This window comes from Brachionichthys hirsutus, chromosome 2, assembly GCF_040956055.1.
Source record: "Brachionichthys hirsutus isolate HB-005 chromosome 2, CSIRO-AGI_Bhir_v1, whole genome shotgun sequence".
Classification (NCBI taxonomy): domain Eukaryota; kingdom Metazoa; phylum Chordata; class Actinopteri; order Lophiiformes; family Brachionichthyidae; genus Brachionichthys; species Brachionichthys hirsutus.
The window spans coordinates 10,343,312-10,359,712 of NC_090898.1; the positions used below are offsets into that span (position 1 = coordinate 10,343,312).

Here is a 16,401-nt window from a genome sequence, read left to right on the forward strand (position 1 = left end):
GTTTATTACTTGGGTCAATGCTGGACTGTGATATGCTGTGATAGAAGACATACTCCTCAAATGAGACTAATATTTTAGGTGAGGATCAGTCTAAAATCCAACAGAATGCACTGAACTAGAGTTAAAAGGGTAACGTTTGAAAATAAAACAATTGTGATCCGCCTTTTAGCGGACCTTAGGGAGACTTGGTGTTGCACTGTGTACAGTCTAGATTATCACCATAATCAGGACAAGCTGCGTTTAATGTAATGGGAAAGATGTAATTGAAACAGTATCAGGCCCTGTTTCTCTGGCACCAAAAATCATGATCTAAAATAAGTTTGTTCTGGACTAGAACCACAAACTTGGTCGACCCGTCTGTCCTTCATTCAAACTAAGAACTAGAAGTCTGTGGTCTCAAGGGGAATCATTTCCGCAGAACACAAAGGAGGCCATGAATAAAGCGTGACCAACATAAAAATAAAATCATTTGTATTTTTTAAACTCTTTTGGACCAATAAAAATATGAAACAGTAATTAGTCACCCAAACCGAAAGGCAACTCATTTATCTAAGCTTGTCAACACCTCTGAAAATATGAGAGGGACAGTTGTAAAAGCTGAAGTTTGCGGTGTGGACAGAGATGTGCATATATGTACTTGCACATACTGTACAATGTGTAGCAATGCAGTGTACTTCCCAAGAAATGTAGGCCACAGAAACAGGATGACATATTGGAAAAATCATGAAGCTACTTAGTCTTCCACAGCAACTTAACAGTAATATAAGCAAATATGCATACGGTACATCAAACTTAGAATTGTATTTTGTGTGGATTTGTTTGCATGTGTGTGTTTTAGTCTGTAGTAAATAATGCACACATGCACAGGGTCCCCTTCTCATGCCATCGTTCCCTGCTTAAGAAATGACTACCTCATGATCCTCGTCAGGTAGATGAATCTCTTCAAGCAGAAACGCAGGGTGGTCATGAGGGTCAGAGACACGCTGACCTTTTCAGGGTAGGGAAACTGTGGCTGTACTTCATTTAACCCCGTCCCACCACCCTTCTGAATCTGAGCAACACATGCAAAGACGGATGCCGAAGCACTAATACTGTGTACGCCGGCGCCCCCATGTGGCAATTATCTTCAACTGGTGCAATAATCTATTCATGGCCTCCAAAATTAATCTAAAAAGGGACGCAATGGATTCTCTTTCACGTCTTCACTGTATGCGGACTAGAGTTATGAGATAGGTAACATCCTCTCTGGTCCTGGAACAGATTGCACAATTGCATGAGGCTCTCACCTCATACATACTAACGCATTAGAAGTTATTTGAATGGCAGCTGAAAATTAGCAGGAACTAATTCACTGCACAAATGTACTGAAATATCAACCACATAGTCACAGCTTTGAAGTCAAAATCTAATTTCTGTAGACCACCCGACAGGCAGAGACCAAAAATGGGTAACGTAGTTAGTTAGTGATCCTAACTGCAGAAAAGGACTTCTAACCAATTACCTCAAATGACCTCACCAATGTCATTATTCCTCTGGTATCAGCCTCAATGCCTCATGCGCAATGACTTCATAAGAAAAGCGATGCTTGAGAGAGCGAGGAGGAGAAGGTAAGATAATTCTCAGATCATTCTTGGATGTACTTATTAACGGTTTTATTATTTAACCTTTGTTTAACCATGCAGGAAGTCCCATGAGACTGAATCTCTTTTACAGAGACAGATCCTTACTTCTCTCAGGAAACAGTTTTGCATCATTTGACCTCCTCAAAGGAAATTGAAGCAAGTCACAAATCCTTTTTTGTTTTGTTTTTTTTGTCTCTGGATCAAAACGGAACATACAGAGACAAGGCTCAGCTGCAGTTTGCCAAACAGGAAGATACTTTCTATCCTACAGCCAAAATTAAAAGAAAAAAAGAAAAGTTTTTTAGAATAAATGCTACTCGAGCAAATTAAAAAGAGATGCGTTCAATGGGTTTCACTACGATTACAATTGAGTTTTGTGACTTTCAGGGAAGCTTCCTCTCCATTGGCGAAACATTCACTTTGTTCCGAAGTTAGAGTGCCTGTTTAAAAATAAAAGCATTGTCTGTGTCCACAAAAACACACACACAAATTCAAATACTGGCACTCCGGCACATAAACATACACAAAAGCAGGGATAAATACACTTTATGAATGCAGAGAAGAACATGTAATAAATATACACAATGAGCACAATTTAAGATTTCTCGTCTATTTTTTATTTTCTCTGGATTTGTTTAGATATGTGAGGTTGCCATTCTTGAAAAAATCTTCAGGAAAAAATTAATAACTACTACCCTTACTAAAACCTCATGAACGTCATGCAATATGCAGCCCCAAACTCGAGGACAGGGCAAGAAACGGCAGATAAGATCTCTTGGGTGCATTTACCATCGTTAGCCAGGCAGCGAGGACTCAAGTACTCAAGTACAGCCGCCATCAAAAACACTGCTCACTTTAACCATTTGTTTGCTTTTAAAATAACATAAATAAAAGTACTGACTGAAGTCAATGAATACTAAAAAAAGTACCCTATTAAAAATAAGATGAGTTCAAAAAGACGGCTTTTAAGAAATTATAAATAACGGGAAAATTACCAATAACATAAACATTACCAAAACAAAACATAAGTTTGAAAAATGCATTTCTTATGTGCATAAATGAATTTGCATATGGGTCCAATACACAACGGAAACCACAACTACCGTATTCTTAAAATACTGCACTGACACACACAATCAGACTGCGATTGGTATCATGGCTGTTGGTCCAAGTTCAGGCAATGAGTCCTGCATATAAGACGTATACATGTGACAGGCAGACATCCTCCCCCTCTCTCACACATATTCCTCCACATGTCCTTCATATAGAGACCCTCCATTGCCTTCATACATCAAATAAACACCAAACATTAACATAATTCCACACACATAAGCATGTACAATACATAGGCAACATGTTTTTTCTGGTTGCGGAGTTTTATACACACCCTGCTCAAACACTCAGACACGTAACACAGATGCAGAGAAATGGGGCTAAAGATTATTTTCATGGTGATTTCTATAACAATGCAAAACTAGAGGGCATTCAGAAAGTTCATACCCACTACGTCAATGCCATGAGCGGCTCTATGCTGCCTCTGATCGGTTTACAGTGGAATGACAACTGTATTGCTCACATAACCCCGCATTGAATGAACTGTATTAACATGAGAAATGGCTTCAGCATACCAAGACAATCAGAGCCAGAGGAGGACAGTGCATGGCATAACCATAGTAGGATTTGTCTCAAAACATCTTCAGGATAAACCACACAATCTAACCTCTCTAACCTGCTTGTGTAAGCACGCAACCTCATCCAATTCTCATTGGTGGATGTAATGACCAGGAAGAGACTTCTGCCGACTCAAAGTTGGTCAATGAAGTCAGATTGAATTTGTGGGATCTAGGCTGTATGCAAGTGTGCCTGTGTTAGTGTGCCAGCCAAGTTTCCACATCCATGCTCTTTAAGTAAGACCCTATTTCTACCCCCCCAGCTGCAGAATGATGCAGTGATTGCTAGATAATTACCCTGAAGCTTATTCCTCTGCTCCCAGCACCATTAGTATTAATTCTCTTCCTTTTTTCCCTTTAGGAGGGAGAGAATGGAAGACTGTCGATAAGAAAGAAAGAAAGAAAGAAAGAAAGAAAGAAAGAGCAAGTCAGTTTGTAGTTTCTGACCCAGGCACTTCACAGTGGTCTAGTCAGGCAGGTCAAATACATTAGTCAAATGAGAGCCATTGGATCACACTGTGACCCACTTCTATCTGACGAAGTTTAAGAGAAACCAAAGAGCCTGCCTTAGATCTAAAATTATGAAATACTAACTTATGACTGCCAAAAGGTTACGTCAAAACAGGTCAGCATGAGATATGGCTTTACGTCATCTTCTGGATAATGTCAAGTTTAAGTTTTATATCAAGAGACCCATCAAAAGCTTCAGGTTTATGACAGTGAAGTGTATTCACTGCTGGGCCATGGCTCCGGGCTCCTGTCCTAGTGCCCAACACCGGTTTGTCTTTACCGGTCGATAGCCTGGATCTAATCAGCCAGCCTCTGACTCTCACCATTAACCCCACCTGATTGCTGATATGCAGGGGGGGCAGTATATGTGTGTGTATGTGTGTGTGTGTGAGACGGTGGTGTTGGTGGGTGGGGGGGAACCACCCCAGCTCCAACAAACATATCTGCAGCCATTTCTCTGTACTGTGATTGGTCAGATGGAATCCATTAGGACAGGGGTGTCAAACTCATCTTCTCTGAGGGCCACATCAGCATTATGGTTGCCCTCAAAGGGCCAGTTGTAAATGTAACATCGTGTAAATGTATCTAAATGTAATGTAATGTAAATAAAATGTAACTACTCCTTAACATGCTGCTAAATAACTGTATTTACTACTACATACTTAATTAAATTATAAATATTACATATGCAATTGCATAGTTCTAAAAATATATCGATACCTTACTGCTGTAAAAAATATCCGCCGAGGTTTTGTAATCGCCGGCGTCTGTAATTTGTTCTTCAATATCTCCATTGATTAATGACCAATATTTAGGGAATTTAACACAGTCATGTAGGTGGGGGCCTCTATCTCACCACTGAATATCATCTGGGTCAGATCCAGAATGGAGTCAGCAACAAATATTTCATTTTAACATTAAAACCCCATTTACAGATTAAAAATCAGTTAGAAATACCCAACAACTCTGATTCACTTTTACTTTTCAGCATTTTACAAAAACAAATGTCTGCACAAAGCTCTTGTGGGCCACAAAAAATGAAGCGGCGGGCCACATTGGCCCCCGGGCCTTGAGTTTGACACATATGCATTAGGATAAAAGGGATTGGTGGTCTCAAATATGCGCCACACACAGTACACAAGATACACAGCTGTTTCAGAGACACAGTTACTCACCTGGGACAGATAACCCCAAAGCGCTTCTATTTATTGACTTTCGTGTCTAAAAACATTCTGATGATATATCCATCCATCTCCCACCGCTTGTCTGGGACCGAGTCACTTCCAAGATTACTTCAGTAACGGGTGACGGGTACCCAAAAAACAATTTACATATTACTTTGGAGTAAAATTACCAGTACAAGTAGTTTAGTAAGGGCTGTTATCTTTTCCAATACATTTTGAAATATGATTCACCAGAGTTTCAAAGACAGGAGCATTTCTATTTGGTGAAAACATGAATTGTGGACCCCTATATGGGTAAAATAATTGCTTATAACACTTACAACACAGTGTTGGTAGAAGACTTTCCTTCGAGGGTATGTATGTTTAATTCAACAACACATTGAACAAAAAATAAGGATCATGAAATTAGAAAACAATTGACTGACAGAGAAGCAATTCCTCTCAAGAGAGAGATCAAAGTGGCAGAGATGAAACAGAGGCAAAGTAGAAGGCTGAGGAGCATCTGTATTTATCTCTTTATTCATCTCTCTCTCTAGCTCTGTCTCTCTCTCTGCTTTTCTTTGCAATCAAAGGCCACGCCGTGCTGATGACACCAGACCAGAGCAGTGATGACACCAGGCTGCAGCAAGTGCTGAAAGAGCCTGGAAGAGGGTGCATGGAACCTGAGCTGGGTTCCTCTGAGAATGTCTCAGGGAGACCTGCAAGACACCATCATAGCTAACAGAGACCATTATGTAAAGGGCATCCTTCCACACACACACACACACACGCGTGCGTCTGATGAAGCCCAGGCAGATGTAATTTAGTCTCCCTGTCTGTGGTTGCTATAGGGAGGAAACATGATAGGGGACACTATATGCTTCCATGAACACAAGCAAGCCTTTTTAAAAACATGAATATGGATTAAGATGACCACAATGTTTGAATATGAATAACACATGTATGCCAAAACCACACTACAACCAGCTCTGAATGTGTACCTACTGCACCCCTGCCCCCCCAAGCGAAAGAAAAAAAATTAAAAAAAGAATAAATAAATAAATGCATCATTATGCATTGGTCATGGTTTTGCACACCAAGGGCTCAGACAGAGGTAGCCCTGTTCAGTGTTGTCATATGTTAAAAACAAAATGCTCATACAATCCTGGAATGAGTTTTATATTATATTTTGTTAAATTCAACCTCGTTCCAATTACATCATGGTTCCATGCTTTGCTGACTATAAATTGAGAGGTCTTTAGGATAAATCATCTTACTGAACTAACTGAAACAGAACTCCAACAATGGAAGCAACAGTTTGTAAAGAAACTGGCTGTGATAAGTAATTGAGTGTGGTGATGGAGAAAAGTCATCCAGAGCACGGCAGAGCAGCAGAGGAGCTGACTTGACTGGCCAGAGGAGCAATCGTTGCTGGAAGATAATCTGGGAGTCCGGGCTGACGAGAACTCTAGAAATACAAAGTCGTCGCTACACCATTGGCAGATAGAACAATCCGGAGGAGAAAGGAAAGCATTGCCGAAGTGTATAGGTGCTTTGGGGACTTGCTGCTGACCACTGGGCTGCTGGGATTGGATGCTAGGAGCCCACTTATCTTCCTTTTGTTCTATTGGGCACCCTAAAACCAGAAACATTTGCTTTTCATCAAGCTAAAAGAAACTGTGGAAAGGTCATTTTTGTTTCAGACCCCATTACCACTATTGAATGTGGTGCTGGTGGTTTTAGCAGACTTCTTACACACTTTGCTTAAGTCCACTTGCAAGACTCACAAAATGCCTCTTCTGAATTTCCAAGGGAGATGGGATCCATTCCCAGAGCAGCAATTTACAGCATGGAGTGCAGTGCTATCCATGTGGCCGTCCGTTTATCTATCGCACAGTCACCCCAGAACCTCACCCCCAAAGACTGTCCACTAACTCTACCCTTGGTGGAATCTGCCTCTTCTCTATCAGTATGCTTGGAAGATGTCCTTTTTCTATCCCCTCCATCTGCCCCAAGTAAAGCTCTGTTAATACGGACCAGTATACTTTCATGTCTAAGATCATGCATGATCAATTCCACACTCTCCTGGTAATCATTGCAACCATATTCATTTGTTAGGTTTCTCCTTGCATGCATGACTCAAATATCTCTAACACATTCAACTAAGATTTTTTTTTCAATTGCCTAATAGATTAGGTAATTGTTCTCCAGGAAGAATGAGAATAGTGCAGCTAAGGCAGCTGTCATCCTGCACATCTTTTGAGCCTCAATCTTTAATTTTGTTTTTTGTAGTGTCTATTTTATGTATATCGTTTGCGATACACACAAAACGATGTGCCTCTTTTATTTCAGAATTTGCAAAGTGAATACCCACCATGACAAAATCATCTTAAGTGATTCTAAGTCAATATATTTATTATGTGGACCATCATTTACACTATTTTGTTGTTGTAAACTTTAAATTTTAAACAAACGCATGAATTCTCCCCAACATATTACTCAGCATTCTCATCTTCTCTTCCAATTTAATACATTCTCTTGGAGAGGTGGACAGTCCTGCAGACTGTCCATGTTCTTAGTTCCCCAAATATCTTTTCCATATGACTAGGAAGAGAGTACTTTAACATCCACTTATAAACAGACAGACCACATCCTATCTGTTTTTAAATATGCAAAAAGAAAGGAAGTTTTAGAAAGTTTCCTTCATTAATCCTGCATTTGGAAATTATTTTCCCACTCAATTCTTTATTTTACACATAGAAATTAATGTTGCTCCCTGGGTGCTGCCTTGCTAAAGGTCACATGGAGCAGCACCCACAAGGCAAACCAGCACCTCTCCAGCCACCAGTCCACACTCACTCTTGGTCCATGCTGGTCTTGAACCATCTCACACTCTGGTTCCCAAGTCGAGTCCATACGGACTGAGCTACTGGTGCAGCAGTAGGGACGGCACACTGTTCAGAGCAGCACACTGGTTGCTCCTAGCACAGCAGTGCGGAGTGCGGGGTTGAGTGAGTGAGAGATGGAGCAACAAAGAAGGCAACAGTGAATGTGTGTGGAGCTGATGAAAAGGTGTCAATTGGGCAGTAAATGGACAGTCCAGGATACACTGAGTCTGTTACCAAATGCTGCAGCTTCTACAGAGCAAGAAAACCATCTATCTTTTTCTTCCACCGTTTACAAAGTGAACGGGTTCATCCCCAAGTTTACAGCAGTTCAGCTTCGGATCAAAACAACCACTTCCTGACTATGGTCTGGACGCAGATCTGGAAAGACTAAGATTAAGGACGATAAAAAATGAAGGCTATTCGTTTTTATTTATAGTGAAGGAGCACAATTTGAAGGAGTGGGTGTGTGCGCTCGTGTGTGTGTGAGAGAAAGATTATTACTGATGAACAGATTAACCATTTATCAGAAAAGTGACTCTTTTTATAAATGTGATATTCAATTTTATTTATCAGAAATAAAGTTGTAGGTTCTTTAATAATACAAAACTTTTTTTTTTTTTTTAGTATTTCATTGTTTGCCCCCCAACTGAGTGCTTGGGGCAATTCTGTGAGGAATTTGCAGTGTTTTTTTTCCAAACATTTTTCCTTAATCTGCTTTGAGATCACATGAATAAAAATAAAAGTGGTGGGGAAATTCATAAACATTGGTCAATAATCAACTGAGATATTGAAGAACAAATTATGAAGCTCCATTGACTGCAATGCTACCGGAAATTTCAAACTGATCCATTTTCTGGATCATCACCAAATCGTTTGTTCCTGGTAACATTCCTATCATTTCCTGACAATTTCATCAAGATCCATCCAGAATTGTTTTTGTTATATTGCTAAAAGACCGACCGAGAGACAAACGCCTGCGATCACATAGCCCCCGCCTCGACGGAGGTAATTAAATACAGTCATGAGCTACAAGGTAAACATGGTCAAACAATAAACTAGAGGTAAGTTATTCATATAAGCCTGTAGCTTTGATTGTAGCCATACTTTGAATCCTCTGTTAAAAGCATTATTATTGGTCTCCAGTTTAAATTGGTGGGTAGAGAGCTCCAAAGTTTTGAGCCCTTTGCAGAAAAAGTGGACTGACCAAAAGCTCTATTGCACGTCGTTTTCGAAAGACAGCATTCATCTTCTCTCATGCTTCAACAGAAGTGACATGTTTTCCACAGAAAAGTGTCATGTGCCTCTCTGCAGAAGCAACAGTCTGTCAGCAGCAGCTTCGAGGGAACTGCCGAACTGAGAGGACAGCAGTCAGCCAAAGCTTCTCACAAAACTAACTGACGGCAGACATTTATTATTACCAAAGTAGTTCTCATATCATCTCCATGGAAAGAAATCAATGTTTCCATTTATCGATGTAATGACATTTTTGAGCAAACTGCACTGAGTGAGGAGAAGCCACCATGGACTATAGGAGCTGATCAGTTCACGTAGATATATGGTTAATGAATTGAAGAAAGGCAAATAAATAAATTCGTAAATACACATATATATATGCATGTATATACTATATGTGATATAGTATAGATTTACACTTCAGTAAAGTTCAAAAACAGTGCCCAATAGTTCATACAGATGTTAGTGTGACAGAAATTATTATGTAGGAAAATAGTTATCACGTCGTTGTCAATGGGCAGCAAGCGTATAGTCTTAGGGTTAGCGATGCAGAACATGATAATTACAGATGATGCTCTGTCTTGGAAATTACTGCAAGGTCGTTTGTAATCATGTCATTAAATCAGAAACTTCAATTTTGCATTTACTGTAACTCACGTATATGTTGGTCAATAGAGTGCAATTTTATGATGCCTTGCAATGGGGCAGCAGTGGCTCAGTGGGTTGGACTTGAGTTGGGACTCCAGAGGGTCACTGGCTCAAGTCCCAGGTGTAAAAATAGTGTGGACTGGTGGCTGGACAAACTAGCTAATAAAGTGCATGCTATTGGTAATTGGTGGGACCCAGAGGACTACAGTCCAGTGTACACTTAAAGGTCATTTTATTCGTTTCTCACAGACACACATGGGGGAGGGGTCACACAAACATAATAATGCATATTGAACAAATTAATGCCCTCATATATGCACACACACACACAGATTGAAGCACTGCCTGTGACCTTTAGAGCAAAAGGAGGGTGGAAAGAGAGAGCTCTAATGTGAGGACATGAGAGGAGCCAAGGGTGCCTTATGTAGGTGTAATTAGTCTATGTGGGAATTGCCAACATGCACACCGCAGGTGGCCTTAATAGCTAACCTTATAAAAGTCATTAAGGCCTCTTGCATGTGCCGTGCAAGTATGTGTGTGCGTGTAAGCAGGTGTGCATTCAGGAGGATGTGTGTGTGCGCTGCTGCGGGACAAGAAATAAGACTTCTTTGTCACTTATCCATCTTTGTCTGTGTTTACGTCTGAGTGAGTCTCTGTTCAATACGTGAAACAGTGATCAACTGTGGATTCCAGATCTCGCAAGGCTGCATTCAGCGATTCACATATCAATATATAATCATATAATCTCGCTTTTTTCTTCTCACATTAGCAACGGCAGCAATATGATTACGTTGGCAGAAACGGCACAATTTTCAATAGGGCTGACTATCCATGGAATGTAACTTGATGTGGTGACAGTCAATAAAGTTGTCCTTTTATTTCCCTATTAAAGTGATTTAATAGTCAGTTTTTCCTGGAAAATAAAGGATGAGAAAGACAAAGTGTTATACGTAAAGATTTTTTCTTTGTGTATAACACCAATCCCACATCTAATCAGAAATTGTTACGTTTCTTTCAGTGATATCAGATGATTCTTTGGCAGCTTGTCGTTGCTGAAATGAGTATTGTCATTCATTGGAGCCACGTGTGTCTACCCGACATCCAATTATCACTCCCATTTTGCGCAATTCCTCTTTGCTACCAGCTGCAGCTGAGGATATCTGGTTTAGAGGTTTTGTTATGTCAAGTGTCTTCTTTTAGAAGCACAGATTTTGACTAATTCATGAGTGCAACTTTAATAAAATACTGTACATTTTGCAAACCAGCAAAAATTTGTTGTACTTCAGAGCGGACTACAACTGCACGCAACACTTGTATGATGCAATAAACTGCTGGGCACACTTACCTTCTTCTGCAGAATATTAACCTTTCGCTCCTTGACATCCAGCATGTCCTTCATGTCTCTGATCTCTCCTGCTAGTGTGCTCTTTTCCTCCGTTAGATCTTGAAGCTGCTTGGTCTTCTTGGTCAGGAACTGCTCTTTCTCCTCCAATCGCACCCGCAGAGCATCCACCTGGAAAAGACCACAATTAAGAAGTTAAGGAGATAAGAGGTCAGAAAGAGGCAGCAGACACTAATAGGAAGCGCGACATACGGTCAAACAGAGAATGCTCAATAAATCACTATTCAAAAAAACTTTAACACGACAGGCAAGATGATGGACAAGCAGATAGAAACAACAGAAAGACTTGTAAAAATGACAAAGAAACAGTAAAAAGATCATGAAAGCTTTCACCAGGATTGGTTTCCCAGTCCTCAGTCAGGTGGCCCATATGTTATTATTTAGCAGTTGAACTGACATGTTTCAACACATTTACTTGTTGACATTTGGAAGCGGTAGAAGTCCATAAAACGAGCCACTGTGGACTGAAGCCTCAAGTCTGTGTGAATGAGATGGAGCTTGTCCAATCATTTGATATTGAGAGTCTGTAGATTGGTCCAACATGACCATGCATCAGACACTGACACATTCACACGGACACATTAAAATCCTGTGTATCTGGCTGCATGGAACGAGATGAGTGATATCTGAGTTCACTCCAGAATATCTTTATGGACACGTGTAATTGATCCTCTGCACCACCTATATTGAAATGCACAAACTCGCACACTCTCAGCTGGCCATCATGGACAACCCTTTTCCACTGACCGTGTAGCTGCCATCCAAGGTATCACACTATTCTTGGGACAAGCTCAAGACCTGTTGTCCGAATAAATGGCTGTTAAAAATCAAAGAACGAAGTTGATCCTTGATTGAACTCTAAGGGAGTAACAGACCGAGTGAACCTGTTGGAACCTATTTACACACTGTGCATGTCTGTTTTGTATTAATTCATGTTTCACACACAAACTCTAACACCCTAACACACTCACATGTCCTCATTGTCTGTTATCAAGAAAACACAAAAAACTACTCAAAGGCATGGATTGGGAATTTGTATCTATCTTTTCGACATTGTAAATTCAAGCATTGTGTATTTTTTATTCCAATTACACATGACGTATCAGACAGATTACCACGAAACTGGGCACAGTGTGCAGTATATGCCAGGAAAGAAATCTGATCAGATAAAGTAATGAATTCCAGTCTCTTCTTACACATTTTGAGATACAGTTTTTCAGCATTTTCTTTTACATGTTAACTTATTTTGTTTGAATTAAAGACTGCCTCAATTTGGAGGAAGAATGTGAAATGTACTAAAAATGAATTTAACTTGGAACAGACGCACAGACAGAAGAACTCAGATTCATGACAATGGCTAGTTTCTCCCCTACGTGTATTTGTGTGTACGTGCATGTGTAAGATGAGCTGAAGTCACACAGAGCTCCTCTCGAGCAGCAGCATTAGAAGCGGGCCAGGACCCCCAGGTGTAAGATGGTGAAATATTTATCTCATATTGCTCTTCTGGCAAATAACCAGAGTCTAATACTGAGCCCTGCTCTGTCCTCCTGGCTGCACACACACACACACACACACGCGCTGGTGACACTACTAATCCTTTTTACATTAGTGTATGCATATCAGACACTGATTCCCAGTTGCTGGTAGCCTAAATGTGTGTGCATGTGTGTTTGCTATTGTATATGAGACATAATAAGGTTGACCCCCCCCCTCCCCCCCCTCCCCCTCCCTCCTTTCCAAACCCACCTGGCAAAGAGTAATTTAGAGAAACGTTAGCAGACAGAGAGCGGCAGGAATTCCCTGTTATCTCACCTGCATTTGCCAACCAAACTGTGACAGTGACTCTGTTGAGAAGCTCTTAAAGTGCAAACCTCTGCCAGGGTCGCTACAGTTAAAACAAAGGACAGGGAGAGGGGTATATGAGGAGAGAAGGATGAAATGATGGAGAGTAAGGGGAGAAAGCAACTGATAAATAAATGAAAGAGTGAAAGAGGGTGGAGAGAGATGATGGGAACTCTTAACATATAATTGGATTGGAGCATATAAACACCACAGACATGCTGCTTCCTCACAGGCTCAAAATACTGCTCCATCAGCAAGTCTGCTTGCAGGCATCACTGTATGGCTTTATCAGCTGGGACACATGCTGAGATGACAGACAGCTAACAAGTCAAGGTGATTAACCTCCTGCTTCTCCTTCAATTTCCTCTTCAATATTTCTCCCCGTAGTCCCATTCCTCTCACTTTCAACTTCCAGCAACACCTCCAACTCTCGAACCCTGCCACTATACTACCTCTTTCAACACTTCATCCCTCCAGCCAAGTTCCAAACTCTCCAGGAGTTTTCCTATTACCGTTTAAGAAAGTGACGTGTGGGTGTGAGAAATCCCTCAACTCCACAAGTCAGGTTGTCTTTGGGAAAGGTTTACATTTCCCAGCTTTGATTTGGTAGGTTTGTGCATTTCGATGTGGATTTGTTTCAATATGTAAGCTTGTGGTTTCCCCTGCTGTGATTTACGGTGGCACAACAGCTGGGAATGAGGAATTAACTTGATGTTTGGAGGTTTTTCTTTTATCAATTTATTATAAATGTAAGGCAGTGCATGTGTAACAGTGCTTGACACATTCTGAACCAGAGCTGAATGAGTTTCCATGCATCAACAAAGACGCCCTACAACAAAAGTTTCAAGCTTCACATTAGTTAAGGTGTTTGCACTATTTCTTTAAACTGTTTGATTTATTATATTTAAAGTATAAGAAAAGTGGGAGGTGACAGAAAGATGTAGAGGGAACCAATGCAGTCCAGACTAAACTGAATCCGAAGCAGACACTGGACTCGCACTGAAGCATTCCTCAGAGTACAAATAAATTAAAACACATCTACTGTATTGGAAGTTATCCAGACCTACGTGCCGTTTCACAATTGCCTTCATTCCATACTATTGTTTTATACACATTCATGCATCTACCAGTTTTCTAGAACTGGTAAATGCTACCTCAAATTTAACATGCACCATGAACATACATTCATTATCTTTGACTTCCTCTCTCATGCTTGCAATGACAGGCAAATGTGAATTCTGGACACTGGTTAGCAAAGTAAAACAGAGGCTTAAAGAAACAGCTTCTCTGTTTGTCCTCACCTCCCTTTTTCCTGCCTCACATTTCATCATAAAAGTTTTTCTGGCAGGCAAATCTGCAAAGGTATCAGGCGCAGCGCTGGCTCTGGGCTGCAATAAAGAACACAGGGGCTGTATGAGATGACCACAGTTAAAATGGCAGAACTAGAGACGATGGGGAGACCACAGCAAACGCATGAGAACACACCAATACTTGAATACTTGCACACAACCGTCTTTGTGTCTGCTCAAATAATATGTTTGAAAGTCGCGAAAGCTGACAACGTTACTGTAAAAGTTGTTCAATCCCACGAGCCGGTTTAGTTGGAGTGTATGTAATGTCTGATCCTGCACAACACACAGCTGGGTGAGCCATTCACTTCTCTGGCGTTATGACGCCCAGACAGCTTGTATAAATACATCCGAGGAGAGCCGGGAGATTTAACTTACTTACAGGCCTGTGCTGTGAAATGAATCATTGAAATGATAGCTGAGTAATTCATGTTATACTGTGTGTTTACATTGTACTGTACTGCCTCACACGGATGACTGTGGCCACCTCTTATACCGATTAAATGCAGACAGACAGACAGATAGATATGCAGTAGTATGGACTACATTATGGGAACACTTTAGTTTTCTTTTCTTGGCTTCAACCCAGAACATTTATTTGTTATGGTTATAAACATCATTTCTAAATTCACTTTATCTTTCTGTTTCCTACTTGCATCCATGTGACTTGATCTAGCAGGTTAGGCTGGCTGAAATTTGATTTATATCTTACCTTAAGCCACCCTGATTGCACTGTGCCCAAAGTATAGACACTTTGGGCACAGTGGAGCACATTGCATTGCAACTGCACTGCAGATCTATGATTCTTCTGCACATGTTTACCAGGTTGACTGTTTCGTGTAGTTTAACAGGGTATAGATTCCCTGGAAATAAATTGTAGTAACTGCCATGTGGTTCCGGAAATGATCATGAAAAATAATCAAAGAAGGAGCTCGTGTTAATGAGGTGGAACGCCTGCAGTGCTCTTCCCTAAACTGTATGTGGGGTGTATGTGCGTGAGTGCCAATCTCTGTTGAGGGAAGTAATAATGATGGATGGAGGGCAAAGGAGGGATTGATGCAGCTGTGTGCAGTGAGGGTTGCTGCAATGATGTGAGTCCCTTAGTTTTATTATTTTTTTGTCTTATATCCATCTTCTGGTACAGTAAAAAAAAAAGTATGGCATGATTGAATTTTATGCTTTGGCAGAAAACATCCATTCATTCAGTTGACAAGGATCCTTTTGTTAGGGGGAGTTCTGTGTGTGTGTGTGTGTGTATGGTCCTCGTCTTTCCCATGTTCTCCCATAGCCTGCAGGCAGACAGCTGTGTTGCCACGGTTTGACTCACAGATGTCGGACTGAACAACGAGACGGTGCCCAACGCTCCACCTTGTAGCCCACGCTGTGAGGCAGTTTAATACTACTTATTATGATGATCTGGCCCCAAGGTGGACCACCTGTTACGCAATTCCTGATCAGTGCTCTGATTGTGACGTATCCCTATTTCTGATGACGCACCATTAAATGACACCAAGTCTAACAGCCACAACAGAGAACATCCTCATATGCCGATAAGTCCCGGTGTCGTCATGTCTGCTGTGGCCAGTTCAGGTGGAGAGGAATGTGTGTGTGTGTGTGTGTGTAAGTGAGAGAGAGAGAGAAATTAGAAGTTAAGTGGTTTGTGCAAAATCGGATGACCCTGTGAAGAGAGGAGGTCAGAATTAAAAGAAAGGAGGGTACTGTCTCCGGTGAGCTCCATCAGCATCTCACTGCAGGTTAGCCTGCTGCTGAGGGACAGAAGACTAAGCAAAGGCCTCATCGCCCTCTGTGTGTATGTGCTGCATGTTTTTGACAACATCAATGTGGATGTTTCCATTTGCAAAAGCACAAGTAGCCTATTGCACAGCTGGCTCTTTCCATTGTGCACATATTTACGTTGTTCTCTGTGTAAACCATGAAATATCTCATCTCTATTGTGACCCTTATGACTCCACTTTATGGCTTTTCCACACGCCTCTGAATAACTCGCGGGGACTTTATTTTGGACAGTGAAATGTTTGTTCTGGGGGGCCTGAACTAATACTGCATGCCAAGC

The 16,401-nt window shown here is 41.0% G+C and overlaps 1 protein-coding gene across 1 annotated transcript in view; it reads right to left on the minus strand.

Moving 5' to 3' along the window:
* Positions 1-16,401, minus strand: part of LOC137902119 (ERC protein 2-like) — a 96,810-nt gene that overhangs the window by 60,785 nt on the left and 19,624 nt on the right. The window contains 1 exon segment of the mRNA XM_068746181.1: positions 11,080-11,247. Coding sequence (XP_068602282.1) covers positions 11,080-11,247 — 168 coding nt within the window.